Source organism: Austrofundulus limnaeus, unplaced genomic scaffold (genome assembly GCF_001266775.1).
Source record: "Austrofundulus limnaeus strain Quisiro unplaced genomic scaffold, Austrofundulus_limnaeus-1.0 Scaffold73, whole genome shotgun sequence".
Taxonomy (NCBI): domain Eukaryota; kingdom Metazoa; phylum Chordata; class Actinopteri; order Cyprinodontiformes; family Rivulidae; genus Austrofundulus; species Austrofundulus limnaeus.
In genome coordinates, this window is record NW_013952475.1 from 714,461 (window position 1) to 732,937 (window position 18,477).

Sequence of the window (18,477 nt, forward strand, 5' to 3'; positions counted from 1 at the left end):
ATATTATCGTTTATCGCAATAAATTTTGAGACAATTAATCGCCCAGCAAAATTTGTTATCGTGACAGGCCTAGTCCCAGCTCAGCCGAGAGTGGAGACCTCATGAGGATGATCACTGAATACGTACTAAGAAATTCATTTTTCATGTAATTCTCATGAGACAGCATTACATAGCAACTACAAAAATGTGATTTTATGCTGTCCCTTCTGTGCTACACATAAAAAGTAAAAACCTATCATAAATAAGGTATTTATGAGTAAAACAAGCACTTGCACTGACTTGCCGATGATAGAAGTCAGATGTAAAAACGGGTTGACTGTTAGTAGGTAACCTTTGCCAATGGGTGTAGATCTTAACAGCACTAATGCATTATTTACGATTGGAAGCAGCGAGTGGTGCTCGGGAATGAGAATTGACTTGTTTGTCAGGCACAAGGTGGAGATAATGTAGTTGGCAAGAGAAGCTCAATTTGAACATACAATATGAGGAACGTTGGCGTCTAAGCGCTGTAAACAGAGCNATTGATGAAAAACCTCATCTATAATCCTAAAATAAAGTTTAACACAAAATTGCTTAGAACTAATACATGGGGTCTGTATAAGGACGTATGTTTACCGGTTTAATTTGTTCAATTCCAGTAGCATTTGCATTACAAACCTCAACATTTTCTCAAAAAATRTGTGACCTTCGAATGCATTGCGCATGCACAATTTAACAATTTTTAACTACGAAATGGTCTATGGATTATCCTGGTTCAAGATGGCTGCCACAGTCAATTGTCCCCAAGAAAACTACAATGGCTATTTGAACGGCAGCAGGTGGTATGCATTCCTTCAAGGAATGCTTGGTCTTCAATTTCTACATGTGTTTAATCTATTGTACTTGCTTTTCCTATATGTGCTGGAGAATAGTGGAAGAGGGCAAAGGTCATCTGAGACGCAGGAAGAGCAGATAGATCTGATGCTGATGCTGCCAAGATTATTCCTCACTGTCTCATTACTCCGCGGCCAGTGTCTGCCTGCTGGCTCTCTCTGTCTTTGTCTCCCTGTTTTTTGCTGAACACACACACTAATCAGGCTTAAACCCTCCACGAACTAAACACACTCTCATGTCGAGCGTCCACCAACACTCACACCTCAGGACAGAAGCTAGCTCACTCGTTTTCTCGCACACACACACACACACCTCCTCATGTGTTATTTATGTGCCTTGGGTTTCTTCGTGCTTTTAAAATAAGCACATCTATGTAAAGTCAACCCATCAACAGCAAGGCAGCAAACAACACAACACAATACAACACAATACAAYACTAAACAATACAATATGATCCAGTTGATCCAATACAATGCAATGCAGTTTGATGATATACTTTGTTATTCCCTTGGAACAAAGTATAAACAGCTTGTATTTGTTCAAGAATGAGAGGAGAAACGGGTGTTTCAGAGAAAAACAAATCAGTATGCTATAAATAAAAGGGATCCATGATTAGTTGTAACATTAGACTTTGTTTGATAAACATATATTTTAACTGTAAAATAAATACTGTAAAATACTGTAGGCTGTTTAGTTTTGTAAATTTTTAAAAATATATTTTAACATGAACAAAGCAGTTTATTTACATGTAAAGCATTCTGGGTAAATGATGACATGGATAGGTCCTCGGTGTGAGTGAGCTATATCCACCCTGAAGGTTAATCTTGGGCAACATCTGACGATCGACTCTTTTAAATGAAACCAGAAAGCGTTGACAGAGAGGAGAAGGTAGAAATGACTCAGCCTGTAACTGAAAATATGGATGGAGGACAACAGAGCTGCTTCATGGAAGAAGAACCTCAGCTTAGCCTGTTAGCTTTTGTGCTAGCGCCGACGCTAAATTGCCTTATGTGCATTAGCTTGGTGCTAGTACGACAAACTAACAAGCTAAACTGAGGTCCTTCATCCATAACGTTCCACCCTCTCTGTCATGTGGATGGAGGACCTCAGTGACAAGAGGAGAATGTGTAGCGCTGAGCTAATACATATATATGGTGATATTTTTAAACTTTTAGTTTAAAAATTATAAAAACTAAACAGCCTACAGTATTTTTACAGTCTTTAATTTACAGTTAAAATATGTTTATCTAATAAAGTCTTAATGTTACAACTAACATGGATCCCTTTAAAGACAAGGATAAAACGTTTGATGCATAAACAAAATATAAAACTACAAGAACAGCAAATGGGGAAAATGTCCATTTCCCTTTCTGATCAGGCCTTTTTTTTCTGTCTTACCCAACATCTGTTGTAACATATGAGTTGTAAATATTTCAAACATTGTTGAAATCAGATTGGATTGCACTGAACAAGTTAATGACAAAAAATACAAAAGACATGCTTTTTTTACACTGTCAAAATCCACATTATAAAGCAGTAATGTTCAATCACTTTACTGTTTTTTTCTGCCTTTCTGCTAAATAAGTAAATGAATGAACTGATCATTCACTGAGCTTGTCCATGAATCATTTTGGGGTAACAGTCACCATAACTTGTTCTGTTATAAAAACTGCCAAAGTGCAGACCACCTGATCAAACAGTAGACCCTCATTCCACACTCATGTAACGGTGTGTGGTCTCTGAAGCTGGATTGCACAGTGCTGGGTTTTGCCAAAACCTTTTAGCTTTTACTCTATGTACAATCAGCAATAAAAAAGTCAGCACACACAATTTGTGCAGACCTCAGTCCAATTTTTCACAATTTATACAAATACGTAGCCAATATTAATTTATCTGTTTTTGCTAAATTACTAAAAATAGGCATGAACAAAGCGAATGCTTTGAACAAAACCCAGGYTTGCAACTTGGTATACACAGAGGAGAAAATTGGAGAGTTTGGGGTTAGAGTAAGAAAAATGCTGACAGACAGAGAAGGATAAGTTTGATTGGTTCCACCTGGCTGGGAGTGGYAAAAGAAAATAAGGAGGATGTGAGCTCGACTGTGTTTGAGAGYGTGCACGTGTGTTTGCGTGTGCGTGAACACACAAACGTGGATGTTTGGTGCCTTCTGGATCAAGAAGACTAAAGCAGAGAGTTTGCTAGTTTCAACACAGGAGCTTAATTTAACAAACCTAATAAATCTTTTGMCTCAAGAGCTGCTCTGTCAGACTGTGATCTCATCAGGGGTAGCACAAATAAGAGAGAAGAATCTTTTCAAACTTTTTTTTTCCCAAAAAAAMCATGATTTGACTAAATTTTAAATCCATGACGTTCATCATGGATAATCCAAGTACAACTGTAATCAAAGTGCCAAAGATTGCAGAAAAAGTAAGAAGGAAAATGAAAGGATAACCCCCCATGATCTCCAAACAACCATGAACTGACAGTACCCCGGTGGCAACTTACTCAGTTCTACTTCTGACACTGTAACAACATTTCATTACAAAAAAAAATAGCTAATCTGATATTAAAAAAAATGTTATGACAAAAAAAAGAGAGGAAAAAAAAGAAAGAAAACATGGAACAAGTTGTGTCATCTTGAGAATGTGCTTCATACGCTTGTCGGTCCCTCTCCAAGGACTCCCAGAGGACAGTGTGAAAGTCTTAGTGGAGCCAGATGGCCCCCATCTTAGGTATTCAGCTGCAGCACTGAAGTAACAGCCAAGGAGGTGTCACAGTGAAAGCTAAATGCGCCCTGCCATTGCCATCGACATACAGCGAGTGCATACACACAAACAATGTGGAAACAACAGATGACAAAACGAGGCGTTGTCATTGATGCAGCATGGTTAAACAAAGACTACTGAGACAGACTTTTGACTGCCTTTTTTTAAATGAATAAATGTATTTCTGAGTTCAGTGTTCAGACATTTGCATATTTTCTTCATGGGTAAATGTGCACCAGGTGTGCTTATGTGTAAATAGAGCTGTAAAGTATTTTAGTATCTTTGCTTTATATGTGCATATCTTTAAAATTGCAGAGAAGCGTTGAGTTGCGTGCAACACAAAGTGCGGTGTTGTGAATTGTTTTAAATTCCAAACAAATCCCACATACTGTCATGCTAAATTAGTTCTCACTATGACAGCAAAAGCTAGATTCCACTGTTCTGGATAGATAGACACATAGACAGACACACACTTTTTTATAAAAAAAAAAAAAAACTTGCATGCAAAGTCGACAATGCTTGCCGTTACTTTGAGGATATAATTTTTATTCTGTGAGTATTCCACAGCGCCGTGCAGGAATTACTATCCATCCAAGTGTTAGGCTGATGAATATGCCCATGCACGCTTGCTCAAAATAATGTTATTGTGTATTTATTTGCATTCGTTAATGCAGTTATGTGGGTTTCCATGTGCTGCATATTCCCCACAAATGTGTGCCACGGCTTTTTTGGCCAAGTCACCCATCGTGGCGACCCATTTTCTGCCTCTCTAAATCCCAGACCACATCCCCTCTGTTTACTGGAAATGTGTCCCCTGTGCCTTGTCCTATATCCTCTAATCCTTTGCCATGTTCCAAGAACCCATGTTCAGCCACCGTCTTCCTCACCTGTTCCACATTGCCAATCATCTGCATCACCTCCTGTCGTCTTACTTCATCTTAGGCCCACTTTTCTTCTTTAAAAAAAYATTTTTTTCCACCACCATCTCTAATTGCATTTTCTATCCATATCCACACTTTTGTTTTACTTTCTTTCCATCATCTGTTCTTGACAGACATCGTCCACCCCTTATATTACCATTTTTTTAGTATTGGTAGGTTATATCAGGGGACCAGGGCCTCATTAAAGATGGAAAACAGAACATCCTGCTCTCCTTTTCAGTCACTCAGAGTTCACCCTCATCCTCACACCCAAATCCCTCATCCAGTGCCCTGCCCCGGGTCTTGCCTGGGCAGGAGAGCTGCCATCTTCCCCTGGGCTCTTGAGGAATCTTTGTGGAGTCAATTTTAATAACTTTTTCTTTTTTTCTTTCAGCTCCTGCGGACAGTTCTAGATTTGTTCTGTCCTTCTTCTGAACACGCTGACATGGACGTGCCTAAACATGTAAATTAGAGTTTGATGCGTTCGTTCCCTGATGTTGAGTCTTTCTACTTTTTTACTATTTCTTTGCAGAGGACTTTCTGGTATGGGATTCTACAATGTTCCATAAATGTAGCATGGCAATCGAACCATATTTGGACATTTATTTAGCTTTAGCGGATGAAAGTGATAAAAATTAATAGATGCCTATAAAATGTGACAACCGTATTTTTCGGACTATAAGCCGCACCCGCCATTTTTAAAAAAAAATCCACGAACATTAACATATAAGCCGCACCAGACTATAAGCCGCACCCCCAACATAAAAAAAAAACAGTACACCCAAATTTGCCATCAAAAAAGTGAATTCAACATCAAAACATAAAAAACAAACCTTAAGGAATTAAAGTTCGGAGGAATACGGTTCTTTAACTGACCTTATTTTGGTAGTTTTCTTTAACAGTTTCTGGTCCAACAAAACGTCTCATTCATCTTCCTCCGGTGCACTGAAACCATCGAAGTCCTCTTCAGTGTCGGAGTTAAACAAGCTGAGAAAAGCTGCGTCACACAGCGGTATCTGTTCAGTGTTGCTTTCTGTGTCGCTGTCCTCCCGGGGTAATGCTGGCTCTGAAGCTGTGGTGGGATAGCCCTCCCGCTCCAGCATACGTCACTGCATGGGATTCCTTCCCCGGGGAGTGCAATGAGGAAAAAATAGTCCGCGGCTCTTCACTCGACGTTTATCCACAAACTGGTCCTGGATTAAGCTCCAAAGTTTTTATCAGTCAGATTCCACCGTGAAAAATGTCTGTTTTTATCCCCTTTTGTGAGTTTTTGGCCATTGACTATCTTTAAATTGCTGCTTCCTGGTACAACAGTCGGCTCTGGAACCTCCGGTTCCAAAAATCACTTTTTTCTTTTCTTTTTTTGAAGCGAGTGGTTGAAGCAAATGGAGCATAAGAGCCCCCTGGTGGCTGAAGAAAAAAATCCATGTATAAGCCGCACCGGTCTATAAGCCGCATGGTTCAAAGCTCAGGAAAAAAGTCGCGGCTTATAGTCCGAAAAATACGGTAAGTTCAGAATAGCTAACATGCATTTAATTGTTCTGTTTAAAATAAGACCTAAAGTCTAACAGTTTGCATACAGCTGACACTGAACTTACTGCTGTTTCAAATAATCTGACAGCAATTGTAGTTTCACACCTGAGGAACCCCAATTACACAACTGTCCAGTTATATCTAACACAAACTAAGGTTAAGGTGGTATTCACACCCGATAGTCCGGTACACTCGGTTCGATTGAGGTCCAAAATTGCAGGATTTGTTTCCATTTTTAGATGGTGCGGTTCGCATTCACACTGCTCTTTGTCAAACTAATTAAACCCTGTGAACAACTTGTTCCACCCCTCACCTGCAGTGGCGCTGCTCCAAAAACAACTGAAGAAATAAACACACAAAAAAAAAACTCAGAAGAAGACACTGTGCGCAAATTCCTTCTTCACAAAATGTAAACAAACCATGAGTGACGTCAGATTTTAGTGGTTGTAGGATTTATTTTTTTGTTTTTTGGCAAATGTGCCAAACAAATAGTCTTCAACAATGTGGTCAGCATAAGTAGAAGATGAGGCAGAACTGCGGAGATTATTATTTTCCACACAAAGTGGCTGAAACGGCTCCATATGAGGCGGCGTTCACCGAAAAGGAGTGCATTTAACTTCACAGCAATGATGTCCACCTTATACAGACATCGAGCGAGGTATTTACAAGATATAACTTTATTACTGTTATTACTCAGAATACCCTGCATTGTAGTCTGCTTCCTGCTTCTGGAGTGGTCTCCGGTTGACTTGGCGTTCACCCATGCATTCGAACCGCACCAGAGTTCACTTCAACYAAACTGAGACCTAGGTTTAAAGGCGGACAAGAGTTTGTGTTTTTGGTCCACAACAGAGTTTAATTACGCGTTCACACCTCCCCAAACGAACCGGACTTTCTAGGCAAACAAACTAGAGCTCGATTAAAGTGGACTAAACAGGACTGGTTTGAATACACCCTTAGTCAATACTTAAATAGATCAYATTGTTTGCTCAACTATGAAGAAATATTTGTACAGTAAATCTGCAAAAGTGAAATAATTTACTCTTAAGAGACCAGCTTTTTTGTTGGTATTTATTTATGCTTTATTGTTTTTACAGACTTTCTAGGCAAAGGAACAAGAGTTCGATTAAAGCGGACTAAACAGGGCTGGTGTGAGCACACCCTAAGACTTTAGGCTAGGTTCTCTGGTCTAACACCACACAAATACTGCCCACACCAGTGCCTGTGGTTGTGATAGCCAGAAAGGCCTAGCTTGTGTACTGCCAGCCAGCCAGCATTAGATCAGCTTCATCCAGCCCTGGAAACATGGCAGATGGCGGCAGAAGAGAACAAAAGAGAAAAGACACAGTGCCGTGTGTGCGTTTGCGCATTGAAAGCAGACAGAAAGGTAGAATAAGAGAGAAGTAAGTGTGAGAATGTAACAGTGTTTGCTTGTCTGTGATCTTGTCCTATGTGACCTCTGAGCTCACAATCACCACACTGTCTTTGCTTAAGCTAAAGTAGCACCTTCATCACTTACTGCTGATTTTATTTAAACATTTCATACTATGTTGTTATTGAAAGTTTGAGTGGGCATCTCTGTGCATGTCTATCAGCTGCAGAGTCTGTGGATGACCAATCAGTCTGTTTTAKTCAGGGACATAACAGACTGTCGATAACAGGTTTGACCATTTTTATGAATGACATCTGATTAGCGCTCTCAAACCAAGGTGTCATTTTAAAACAGTTTTCACATTCTGCATCTAGAACTTAGAATATGTCTGTTACAGATGGAAATAAGCACCCTAAAGAAATATATTTTGCATTCTTGACTCTTTAGCACATAGTAAATCTTTATAGCTGAAGCAAAGGCCTTTATAAGACACCCCTGTAYGCTTTTAAAATAAAATAACATACAAAAAATCTAATCTGAAATAAATTGTGATTTCCAAGTAGGAGWGCATGAATAAATCGTCTGGACGATTTATCAGCCCCAGTTTCCTTAATTTTGGGAGAGCTGCAATCGACTAATACTTGCATGAGAAGATGATTTTATCTACCTTCACAAAGATCTGAAAATCAGCCACTGTTCCATTTTGTTCTGCTGCGAGAGAGAGCTGATGTCCAGTTAAAACAATTTGTATTGTTTCAAAAGTTGTCCAATAAAATGAGATTGGAACATCAAAGATGTATTAATACCTGATAGTATCAGTTCTAAAAAAAATCAGTATCAACCAAAATCTAAATCAGCAGGTCCATTTTTTTTCAAGATCTTTGATCAGCCAGAAAACCGCAATCGGTGCACCCCTGCTTCCACAGGAAAAAAATAAATAAAAATACGGACTCCAGCAGGATGTCTCAACATTCAACAGAGCTCATGGCTGTCCACATAAAACCTTTTGGTATTACAGCTTAGCACACTCTTTCACAGTATAACACTCACCTCTGATGATGGACAGCTTGGCGCTGACCGTAATCTCGCCCTCGTTGTTCTCAGCCACGCATTCGTAGATGTTCTCGTCACGCGGGGCTCTGAGCGGCTGGATTCTGAGCACGGCGCCGGCGCCCTCGTCAAACTCAATGGTCTGTGGAGTGTAGCACGAAAAATGAAGTTTAGTTGAACTCCATTCTGATTTCAAACTTTACACCCATCAGTTTTAGAATTAGCAGGTTAGGGCACTTGGAGACAGAGGCATGACCGTGGCAYGAGTGTGCTTTTTTTGTTTAGTGTGAAAATGAAGGGGGAAAAAAATTGTGAAGCAAGATACGCTTGTTTGGACAGGTACTTCAATGTTTCTATTCTTTTTATAGCCTGAGGCTCCTAAACACAATTATATGGAAACGCTCTCTTTACACACAGTGTGTGATTTGTATTTTTGTCTCATTTTCATCTGTAATTATACCCTTTGTTCTCTATAAAGCCGTTTGTTTTAAGCTCCGCTGAAAAAAAAAAAACTTGATATGAAACGCAGAAAGCACACGTGTTGAGAATACTGACTGAAACTATGTTTATACCAAAAAAAAAAAAGGCTTTTTAACAAGAACTGCATGGCACTTTTCTGTTACTGTGAGTAAACTTTAATATTTGTGTGGCAGTTTTGACACATTTGTCACAAAAAAAAAAAAAAACCCTCTGGTCAGTATTTGGATGACCTTGTTTAGGCTCCCTTAAAGCCAATTCATCAACAGCCATAAAACTCGAATTTAATTGATTGCAATTCTGAACTAATTACCTCTAGCTTTTAACACAGGAAGTCATTTCCCCAGTCGATCCCTTGTGCCCTATTTTTGGACTGATGTGTCAGAAAAGACGGTCAGCTTGTCAGTCTCACAGCATTGCTACTACTCCAGAGTCTGTCCTTCCCCGGGGAACTTCACACCATCTCAAGGAAGGATTTACTGCCGAGATCTCTGAGCAAAGCATGACTTTGAGACACRCATACGAGTCTTTAGCATCTCTGCAGTTCCTCTGCTCCACATGCCAGGCCTCGCCAGCTAATTAGGCTAAAAACACTGCAGAGCATGGCACCATGATCAATATCAAAAGCAGCTGTACAGAGGATTTAACAGATATGAAATAAATAAATTAAAAACCCTACCACTTCAGAAACCTCTTGCAATTTTGGATTTCTTGCTAAACTGAAGAAGAGAAGCGTCCGTTCTACTGGCTTTTTGCGCCCTTGGCTTTGTTTCCCACTTAGCATGCACAGGATGAGAGTGCCTAACGAAAACTTGTCTTTTTATGTTGTCCTCAGTGGGGAATCTGATCTCTCCGTTGATGTTGCTGTCATTTTCTTCTCTTTTTTTTTTTTTTTTTTTTTTTCAGTGCCCTCCTGTGGTTTCCTTCGTGCCGCAATGTGCAGGTGTGGGTTTGTGTGTGCACACGTACGTGTGCACCGTCACTGTTGTCATTGTCAAATAAAGCAACTTTTTAATTAAGAGACACTGAGCATCAGTCAAGACTTTTAGAGATGCCATCTGGGATGCCTACCGAGAAGTGAATAACAAACATCATGAATAACGCACGGGCATAATCACACAGACAGGGCTGCATCCAGGAAGAAAAAAAAAAGAAAAAAAAGAAACAGCACTGGAAAAATGTGACAAACAGCAGAGTCGGTGAAGTGTAAAAAGGATGGAGTTTAGGGAAGAGGACAGTTCTGCATTTTATTAGCAGGCAACTGTAGCTGATGGTGGAAATTGTAATGAAAAAATTAAAGGCCTGTTTTTAAACAAACACATAATAGCAGGAACAGACAGTAGCTCTGAAACTAAAAAGGTAAGAGACATGTGATGTGGCTACCAACATATTTACAATTTATGTTACAGATTGGCTCTGAATAATAAAACAGTAAAGCTAAACGCAGTGGTGGGCACAGCTAACCCAAAAGTTAGCTTCACTAATCTCTAATCTGTTAACTAAGAATCTTAGCTTTGCTAACGCTAAACTGGTAAAAAAAAAAAAATAGTGGAAGCTAGCATTTACCGCTAGGACAACTGCCACTTAGCCCGTGTCACACGTCTTCATCATCTTCCAGCTGAAAACTGGTGGGACTGACACAAACCTGTTCTTAGTTTTCTGTTGGTTTAAACTGAAGCTAGGTGCGATCATTTGGGGCAAATCAACCAATCCAAACCAGAATTATAGCTCTGTCTAACATGATACTTCCATAAACACCATTTGAAGTTTGTAGTRAGTTTTTGTAATTGTTATTAAAAATTCTTTTTCTATTTGACGCTCTTATTTTGAAGTCTAGTTCATAAAGATGCTACATGCTACATACACGGTGCCAGACACATCCACATCCGGCTGGTAAAAGGGGACAATTTTTATTTAATTTGGAATAAATGACATAAAAATAGTTGAATATTACAATACATTGCAGCTATAATACCTGTAATTTCCCTCAGGGATTAAGATAAGATAAGATTCATGGCGTGTTTGTTAAAAATAAAAGTTTAAAATAAAAAATTTAACATAAGAAAAACACAGAAAAGTAGGAAAAAAGCTGGGAGCTGCAGTAACAGGCTGCCTACTTGCCATCTTGGAAAAAAAACAGCATAAATAATAGTAAGTAATAAAGTATTCTGATTCTGATGAGATCAGGTATGGTTGTGTTTTACAACCCAGTTTTGTTCAACACAACAATTACAATACAAGTCAACCCATCACAGACTTACCTCTATACGYTGAGAGTTCACCTTTTTCCCTTTCTTGCTCCAGCTAACTCTCGGCTTGGGGTCGCCCGTCGCCTGGCAGACGAAGGTGACCACGCCCCCCGAGACACCGATCTGGTCAACGGGAACTTTAGTGAACCGTGGTGGTGCTGGGCAGGCAAGACAAACAGAGAGCGAGAGTAGAACAAAAACATTAGAACAGGCCATAAGACAAATGCTGCACCGCTGGTCCTAACTCAGTTAACTTTAATTAGATTTCTGAAAGGGGGCTCACTTCCAAATGCCAACTGAGTGCATGTTCATGCATCCACACAGACACACAAATCTTATCTCAGTCTGCATCTCATTTTCCCTGCGCATCTCACAGCCGTATCAACTCCCCAAACTGCAACGCTCTATAGTTCTGTGAATTTATATCTTAATGTTGTGCCAGGCTGCTGATGATTAGAAGCTTAAATCCATCACTCCATCAGGAAACAGACTATGAACGAGGACAACACCACTCTTTGGAAGAAAAAAAAAAAAGATCATTAAAATTATGAGCTAGTCAAAGTTAGTTTTTTTTTTTTTTTCGATTTGACAGTTATAAACTGCACTTCTCCTGCTCGACACAGTGCAGAACTAATGAAGCAACAATTTAAAAGCTACGCCACACAAACCAAAAATAAAAAAATAAAAAAATATAAATGCATGCGCTCATTTCTAACCGAGACAGTCCGTCAAAAGTTTTGCTCACGCCTGGGTTGCAGCAGGTTTGAAACAACAAGCTTGATAGAAAAACGAGGAAAAGAGAGAAAACAGCGTCTCCTGGGGAACTTGTTAAATCTGAATCATACAGATATACAAGGATGATCAAACGGCCAGCGCATAACATCAAATTAATAATTAAGGGACCACGGGCCGACACCAGTCTCCAGGCACTGCTAAACACATATGAAGGAGAATTCCTGCATTCATTATCGGCTGAAGAGAGACGCGGAGCAGGAGAATGAAGCGGAGAGAAATGGTGTGAGACAAGGCAAAGGAAAAGAAAAAGGGTGAGTGTACCGCCTTAGGATAGCAGAGGCACTGCATTTTAAAGTTCACCCTTACTGCCTCCAAATATTAGGCCAAATGTTTCTGATGTAAATACTGTGGAAAGATCCGCAAACTCACTGATGGATAATTACGCTCAAACGGCTGGTTTGACATCTTCAAAGCCGACTGAATCCTTAAGAATGTAGGCCCTTCAAAGAATAAACAAACTTGCAAATTCTCTGCATGTTCTCAAAAGATGTTTACCTTTATTCCATGCTTACATGCCTGAAACAAYGTGGCTGAATATGGCAAACATTTAGGTTCTTTAGGGTTTAAACATATACATGCTTGAATTTGTTGTAGCAAAACTGTTATTTGTAAGTCTGTTAGATCAGTAATGGACAATTTAAATGACGGAAGGGGCTACAATATTTTGTTGACACCAGTGGGCCAAATAACACTGCACACTTACCCAAATGTAATAAAGCTGCCATTTAAAAAAAAAATGTTTGTACATGTACATATTTATTTAACCAGCATCCAGTGCAGTGACTTAACAAATTGTTTATTAATTGTGAAAAGGCAAGTTGAAGTACAACTACACAGGATGTCTTGAGTTCAGACTCCTGCATGATTCTGGTAAAAAATTGTTCATGTACTTGCAGCTTCAGTAAATTTCTCATATTTAGCTTTGTGCAACGTGTTGTAGTAGAGACTTATATTAAAATCCTTCCTGGCAGACAGTGTCTTTAAACAGACTAAACATACTGATTCTGTGAACGGTCTACCTCCTACCCAGGGTTCCCACACCTTGGTCAACATCAAATTCAAGGACCTTTCAAGGATTTTCTAGCACCAATTTCCTCAAATTCAAGAACCACAACAGCAATTACCTACTACTCCCACAGAATGTTACCAATAAACARTTTTAATATCGTGTAAATTCAATGAAAAACTGGGAATCAATGAAAGAAAGTGAATTAAATGTTTACCCTACATTCATATCTACAATACATGGACATGTAATTATGTCCTGGGAGGTTGAGCAGCTCAGTTTGGGAGGAGGGGATGTGARCATGTTCAGWCGTTCRGTGAGGACAGGAGGAGCTGTGGTGCTTTCACCTGGGCTCAGAAAGAACGACCTGCCCTACTCTGCTCTGATTGGATAAAACTATGACTATGGCTCACGTTAGTTGTTGAAAGCCACGTCAGTTACCGTAATCCTGAGTTATCCACTGCAAGAAATTTACGTTTTTTTATTATTTATATTTTTACAGATGATGAAAATCAGTCGTGTGAATAGAGAACTTCAATCCCCAAAAAACATTCAAGGACTTTCAAGGACCAGTGTAATTTTTGGCCATTTTCACAAACTTTCCAGGATCTTGAAATCATTTTTTTTCTAATTCACAAACTTTCAAGGGTTTCAAGGACCTATGGGGAGCCTGCCTACCTCCAATATATACTATATACATACGTATATATTGTATATATATATATATGTATTTATTTATTTTTTGGTGGGTAAGATGGAAATGTGGCTGTGTTAGATAATCTACTAAACTGTGGCTGTTTTAATGCTGGTAATGTTGGGAGAAAGCTAAAAAACTAAGATTAAATATTTTGTTTTAAAATAAAAAAAAGTAAATAAATAAATCTTAAGAAATTTCTACGTAAGATTGGCATTCACCTAATAGGTTTTCACTAGTGGACTACACTTAAACTCAAAATTATGTAAAAATAGCATTCATGGAAGGAAGAAAAAAAAGCTTCAAACAAAACATATCTCGGAGGAATATGTATCCAGAATAATATAAATGTTATGGTTCAATACAAATGCCTTAGCGTTTTCTCAGTCATCCAGGAACGGACCCTCTTCATTTGCTTGGGGCATACAACAATCCCTTCTGGCATTTTCCACTTTTCCATTTTCATTCTGAAACTACACAGCAGAGTTTTACACAACACGGCTCCTCCACATTTGACCTCCCTTTACAATGTGCCCTCTGTTGATACAGAAGAGGGTTTTACACAGAGCAGGCCTGTGGCTGTGGTTCTGCTGAAGGCCAGCTTTCTTTGATTAGTTTTCCTGTGGACCGTTTGACATTTCCACCTAGTCACCCTCTCCTTCTTTTTCTCTCACTTCGTGGGATGAGAGTTTTGAAATAAATGTGAATGTCTGGCTGCGCGTCTGAATTTAACTCCTGACAGCTTTAGTTATTTTTTTGTTACCCTCATAATGTTTCATATAAAGTGTTCCAATACTACACGAGGAAGGTTTGAAATAAAAAGGCATGCTGGAAGTAAAGTGGATAGAAATTCTGAAGGGGAAATAACACAATCAAGAATGACAGGACMAGTGCAGAAACAGGTGGAAAGGTCAGTGGGGGAAGAGAATGCAGGAAGAGGAGAGAGAAAAGGTGACAGGAGGTCCAGAATCTGGAAAATTGTAGGGAACAGTGAGTGCAAGACATAAAGTACTGGACATCACGTCAAAAAAGCAAGTTTTGGTTTGGATAGATTACAACAAARTCTACCTTCTTAGAAGTCAAATCTAATGCAATTACTGCAAACATCTGTGCAGTGCAGTGTTTTAGCTCTGCTCTAAAGGAAATGTGTGTATTAAGTGTTTAATGCAACACAGAAAAACAGCTAAATGACACTATAGGTTTGTTCAGATTCCTGTGAACTCTCCATGGCACAGATGCGCAGAATATAACGTGATGTCACACTGTTTACAGAGGTAGACGCTGATGCTACATGTTAGGATGTATTGATTCTGAAGTTGTTGTACAATCAGAGACGATTAAATAATTACCTGACGTGCTTGTTTAGCTCAGTGTTTACATTTGAACCTCCCTCTGACCGGGATGCTCTGGTGCAGCATTTTATTTTTGGACGAAGCAACATCCAAAAAATAAAGTATCGATCCAGTAACTTTAGTATTGATATGGTCTGCGACCGATTTTACTCTCATATGTTTCTGTGGATTCACAGTCATCATGGGCATGTAACAAAAGAATRACGACRAAGCAAMTATACTTCTGTTCTGTGGTTGGAGACGTGTAAAACAAGATTTAAACAGTATGACTCGAGGDTAGTATTGAAGGAAYTTATTAGTTAGATACTGATTTAAAGMACCACACCATTTGTCTTAGTTTCCTTTTTAARGCTTGACTTTTATWTACTRTTATTTGACTATTGTAATGTCCTGATTAAAATAGTTTTAGGTACACGCCCGAAACACCTYGACAACACATAATAAAGCGTTAATAAAGACATTAGATGAGCATTGCTGTTCAGACGGTCTGCGATTCAGCCGTAGGCCTGTAGGGGGCGTACCAGACACTTAAAGGCACAGTGTGTAGGATTTTGTCAATTCTTTTAGCCGAAATTGAGATAATCATTAATGACAATAATAAAAAAACATGTCTAATCATTGCAGACAAAGACCTTGTTTTATTATTTTCACCTTATAAAAAGCTGTTTATATCTCCATGGTCGTGGGTCGCCACTACAGGCAGCCGCCATCTTGTCTACGAAGGCTCATGAAGGACAAACTGCGGTGGCGGCGTCAAAAATGGTTTTAGTTGTAATACTATAAATGTAATATTTGTTGTCTGTCATTGTAGCTGGGATAATTTTACTTATTAAAGCTCATAGTCTTACCACTTGAAACATCACTAGCCCTGAAGCTGCTGGTAGACATCGCGGTTGGAATTATCAAAGGTTTTTGACACCTGAGAGACACCGTAGCAACACCTTCAACATTTATGTGGTTTCATCTCGATTTCAGTTAATGAACACGAAATCATCTTACAGTATACAGTAATTAATAATACTTGGATCAATCYGCTCACCCTCACCTCACTGAAGTAAAAGTCTGATGAAATGAGAGCATTCAGACTTAAGTCACTTTGGAAAAAAAACATTAGATACAGTATGTATCAGAAGTATGTATCAGATTCAGTACCRTATACTGAAAAAGGCCTAAGTCGGATTTGTGATGTTCAGACTGTCAGGAACAAAATTCAATWTGGGTTGCATAGGGGCCAAAAAAATTGGGTTTGGGTCGCATTTGCCTACAGTGTGAACGTGGCCTTGCTGTGTTTTAGTGCTGAGTGTTATACAAGCCTCTGTGTATTTTCATGCCACTGAGTGCCCCTTCGGCTGGCTGTGGGCCTATGAATGAATATTACACTGCAATTACTACAGGGGGTGTGCAAGTTTGTGATTGCGTGACTTCTGATGAGTATAATTAACCTTTTTTTTCCTTTCAATTCTCTTTAGCTGTGTGCCTCTGGGCCTTTGTTACCAGTTACTGCTGACTTTAAGCTTCTCTTTCTTCCCCCCGCCTGAATTTTTAACCTTACTACAACTCCAGTAATTGCAAGGTGGAAAAGGTTGAATAGTGTCTGGWTTTCAAGTGCTTAAAATGTTTTGCAGTAACAAGAAATGGACCTGCCCATGATATCAACAGGCTCTTTTGTAATGTTTCCTGCATTTAATGGCTCCTGTTCTGTAGATATGTTGTGGCATCGGGATCAGATAAAACGCTGCGCTAAAGCTGGTAGAAGCTTTCAGGCTTTTTGTTCATCAATGCTGTATTGACAGTGGAGCAAACCAAGCGGTTGCAGTTCATCAGGTAGTTCAGTGCAAAGCTAATGCACCTCTCTTGATCATTTTCATTTATTGTTCTTTCCACAAGACATAAGAGGAACATGTATTTCTCCATTATTTACTGGTAAACTTCAGTGACTTTGAATATACCGTATTTATTTGTGTATAATACTAGAAATTCAACCTTAAAAATCATCCAAAAAATGGGTGGATAATATTATATACTGGTTATTGATAATTCAGTTTTTATGCTTTTTAAGATCAAAAAATGATGATCGTATTATACATGAATAAATATGGTAAATAATCTCGCAGCATGAGCATCTTGTTAAATATTTCAGAATGGAAATAAAAATCCTTTAAACAGTCTTGATTTTCACTGATTTCAAAGTGGCTCCAGTTGCAGCTGCCACAACAAGATGCTCGTTTAGAAATTTAGCATGAAACCACTGGTTGTCTTTTAGGCTCTACCATAAAAATCAAATTGCACATGGTTCAATATTATGACTGCATAATAAAACWAAATTGCACGAAAAGAGGTTGCAACCTGTTATTACAGCAAAACATGAAATAAAGACCTGCTGGTTGGCAACAAAGGAACTTGTCAAGTTTTGCATTGCCTAGGCATGAAAAGTACAGTCTGCGGAAAATGAATGGCAAGCCGAGGCTAAAATAAGGACTCAAWTCTGACGTGAGATTGCTATTATATTTAGAAATGTTGTCTCTACACCTCCTTTTTCACCTTCTTGGTCAGGTTTATGAGGAAAGTCGCCGTTTCAATGAACAAAGACCGTTTCAGAGTTAATCCAACGTGACAATTTGGTTTCTTCACACTATTTTTTTTTTCTTTTTTCTTTTGTAAGGTCTGGTAATAGTGTGTAGTTTTTACACCTGGTGTGGCAAGATGTGACAGCAACACACTATTCTGTTCAGCATGACACCCTCTGGTGTGATGTTGGGCTGGAGTGTACTTGTTTTACWCAAAGTGACAAACACTCAGAGATGCATTCCTGCTTGTACTAACTTATAAATGCTGTAAAATGTAAGTAAGTAAATTAAAAACAAAACAAAACAAAAACAGCTAACTAAGCATGTGTTGTGCTATTTGAAATGACATTGAGAGGACGTTCCTCCTGCAGTTGGCATTTGTTCCAACCAACGTCTCCCTCTGTTCTCTAAGCTTCTCTCAGACAGGTTGAGGTACAGCAACACCCCGATAAGCACACAAGGTTGGTCTTTATCTGGCTGGCAGGGGGAACATGGCCTCAGCTAAAATAACCCGCAATGGGAGCCCTGCTATCTTCACACCCCCCCCAAGAATAGAACCGATCAGCGCACACAAGACTGAATAGAGGTAGAGGGAGGATAAAAAAATATTAAAAAAAAACTCACACTGTGCACACAGACGCTTGTTCAGCTAATACAGCAACCACCTGCTACTGGCCGCTACCTCTGTTGGACCTGATAACAACCGAATCCACCAGCACTGAGATTATAAAGTGGTGGAGAGTGGGAGGTGGGAATGTGAATGTGAGACGGCTCCATTTACAGTACTTTACTGTTGTTGTTTGATAAGGGGAGGGGATGTGGGG

At 39.2% G+C, this 18,477-nt stretch overlaps 1 protein-coding gene across 1 annotated transcript in view; it reads right to left on the reverse strand.

The window, feature by feature from the left end:
- The window catches only part of ptprsa (protein tyrosine phosphatase receptor type Sa), a gene marked incomplete at its 5' end in the record, with an annotated part of 143,769 nt that overhangs the window by 116,394 nt on the left and 8,898 nt on the right, over positions 1–18,477 (reverse strand). Inside the window, 2 exon segments of the mRNA XM_014010777.1 lie at positions 8,514–8,655; positions 11,252–11,397. Coding sequence (XP_013866231.1) covers positions 8,514–8,655; positions 11,252–11,397 — 288 coding nt within the window.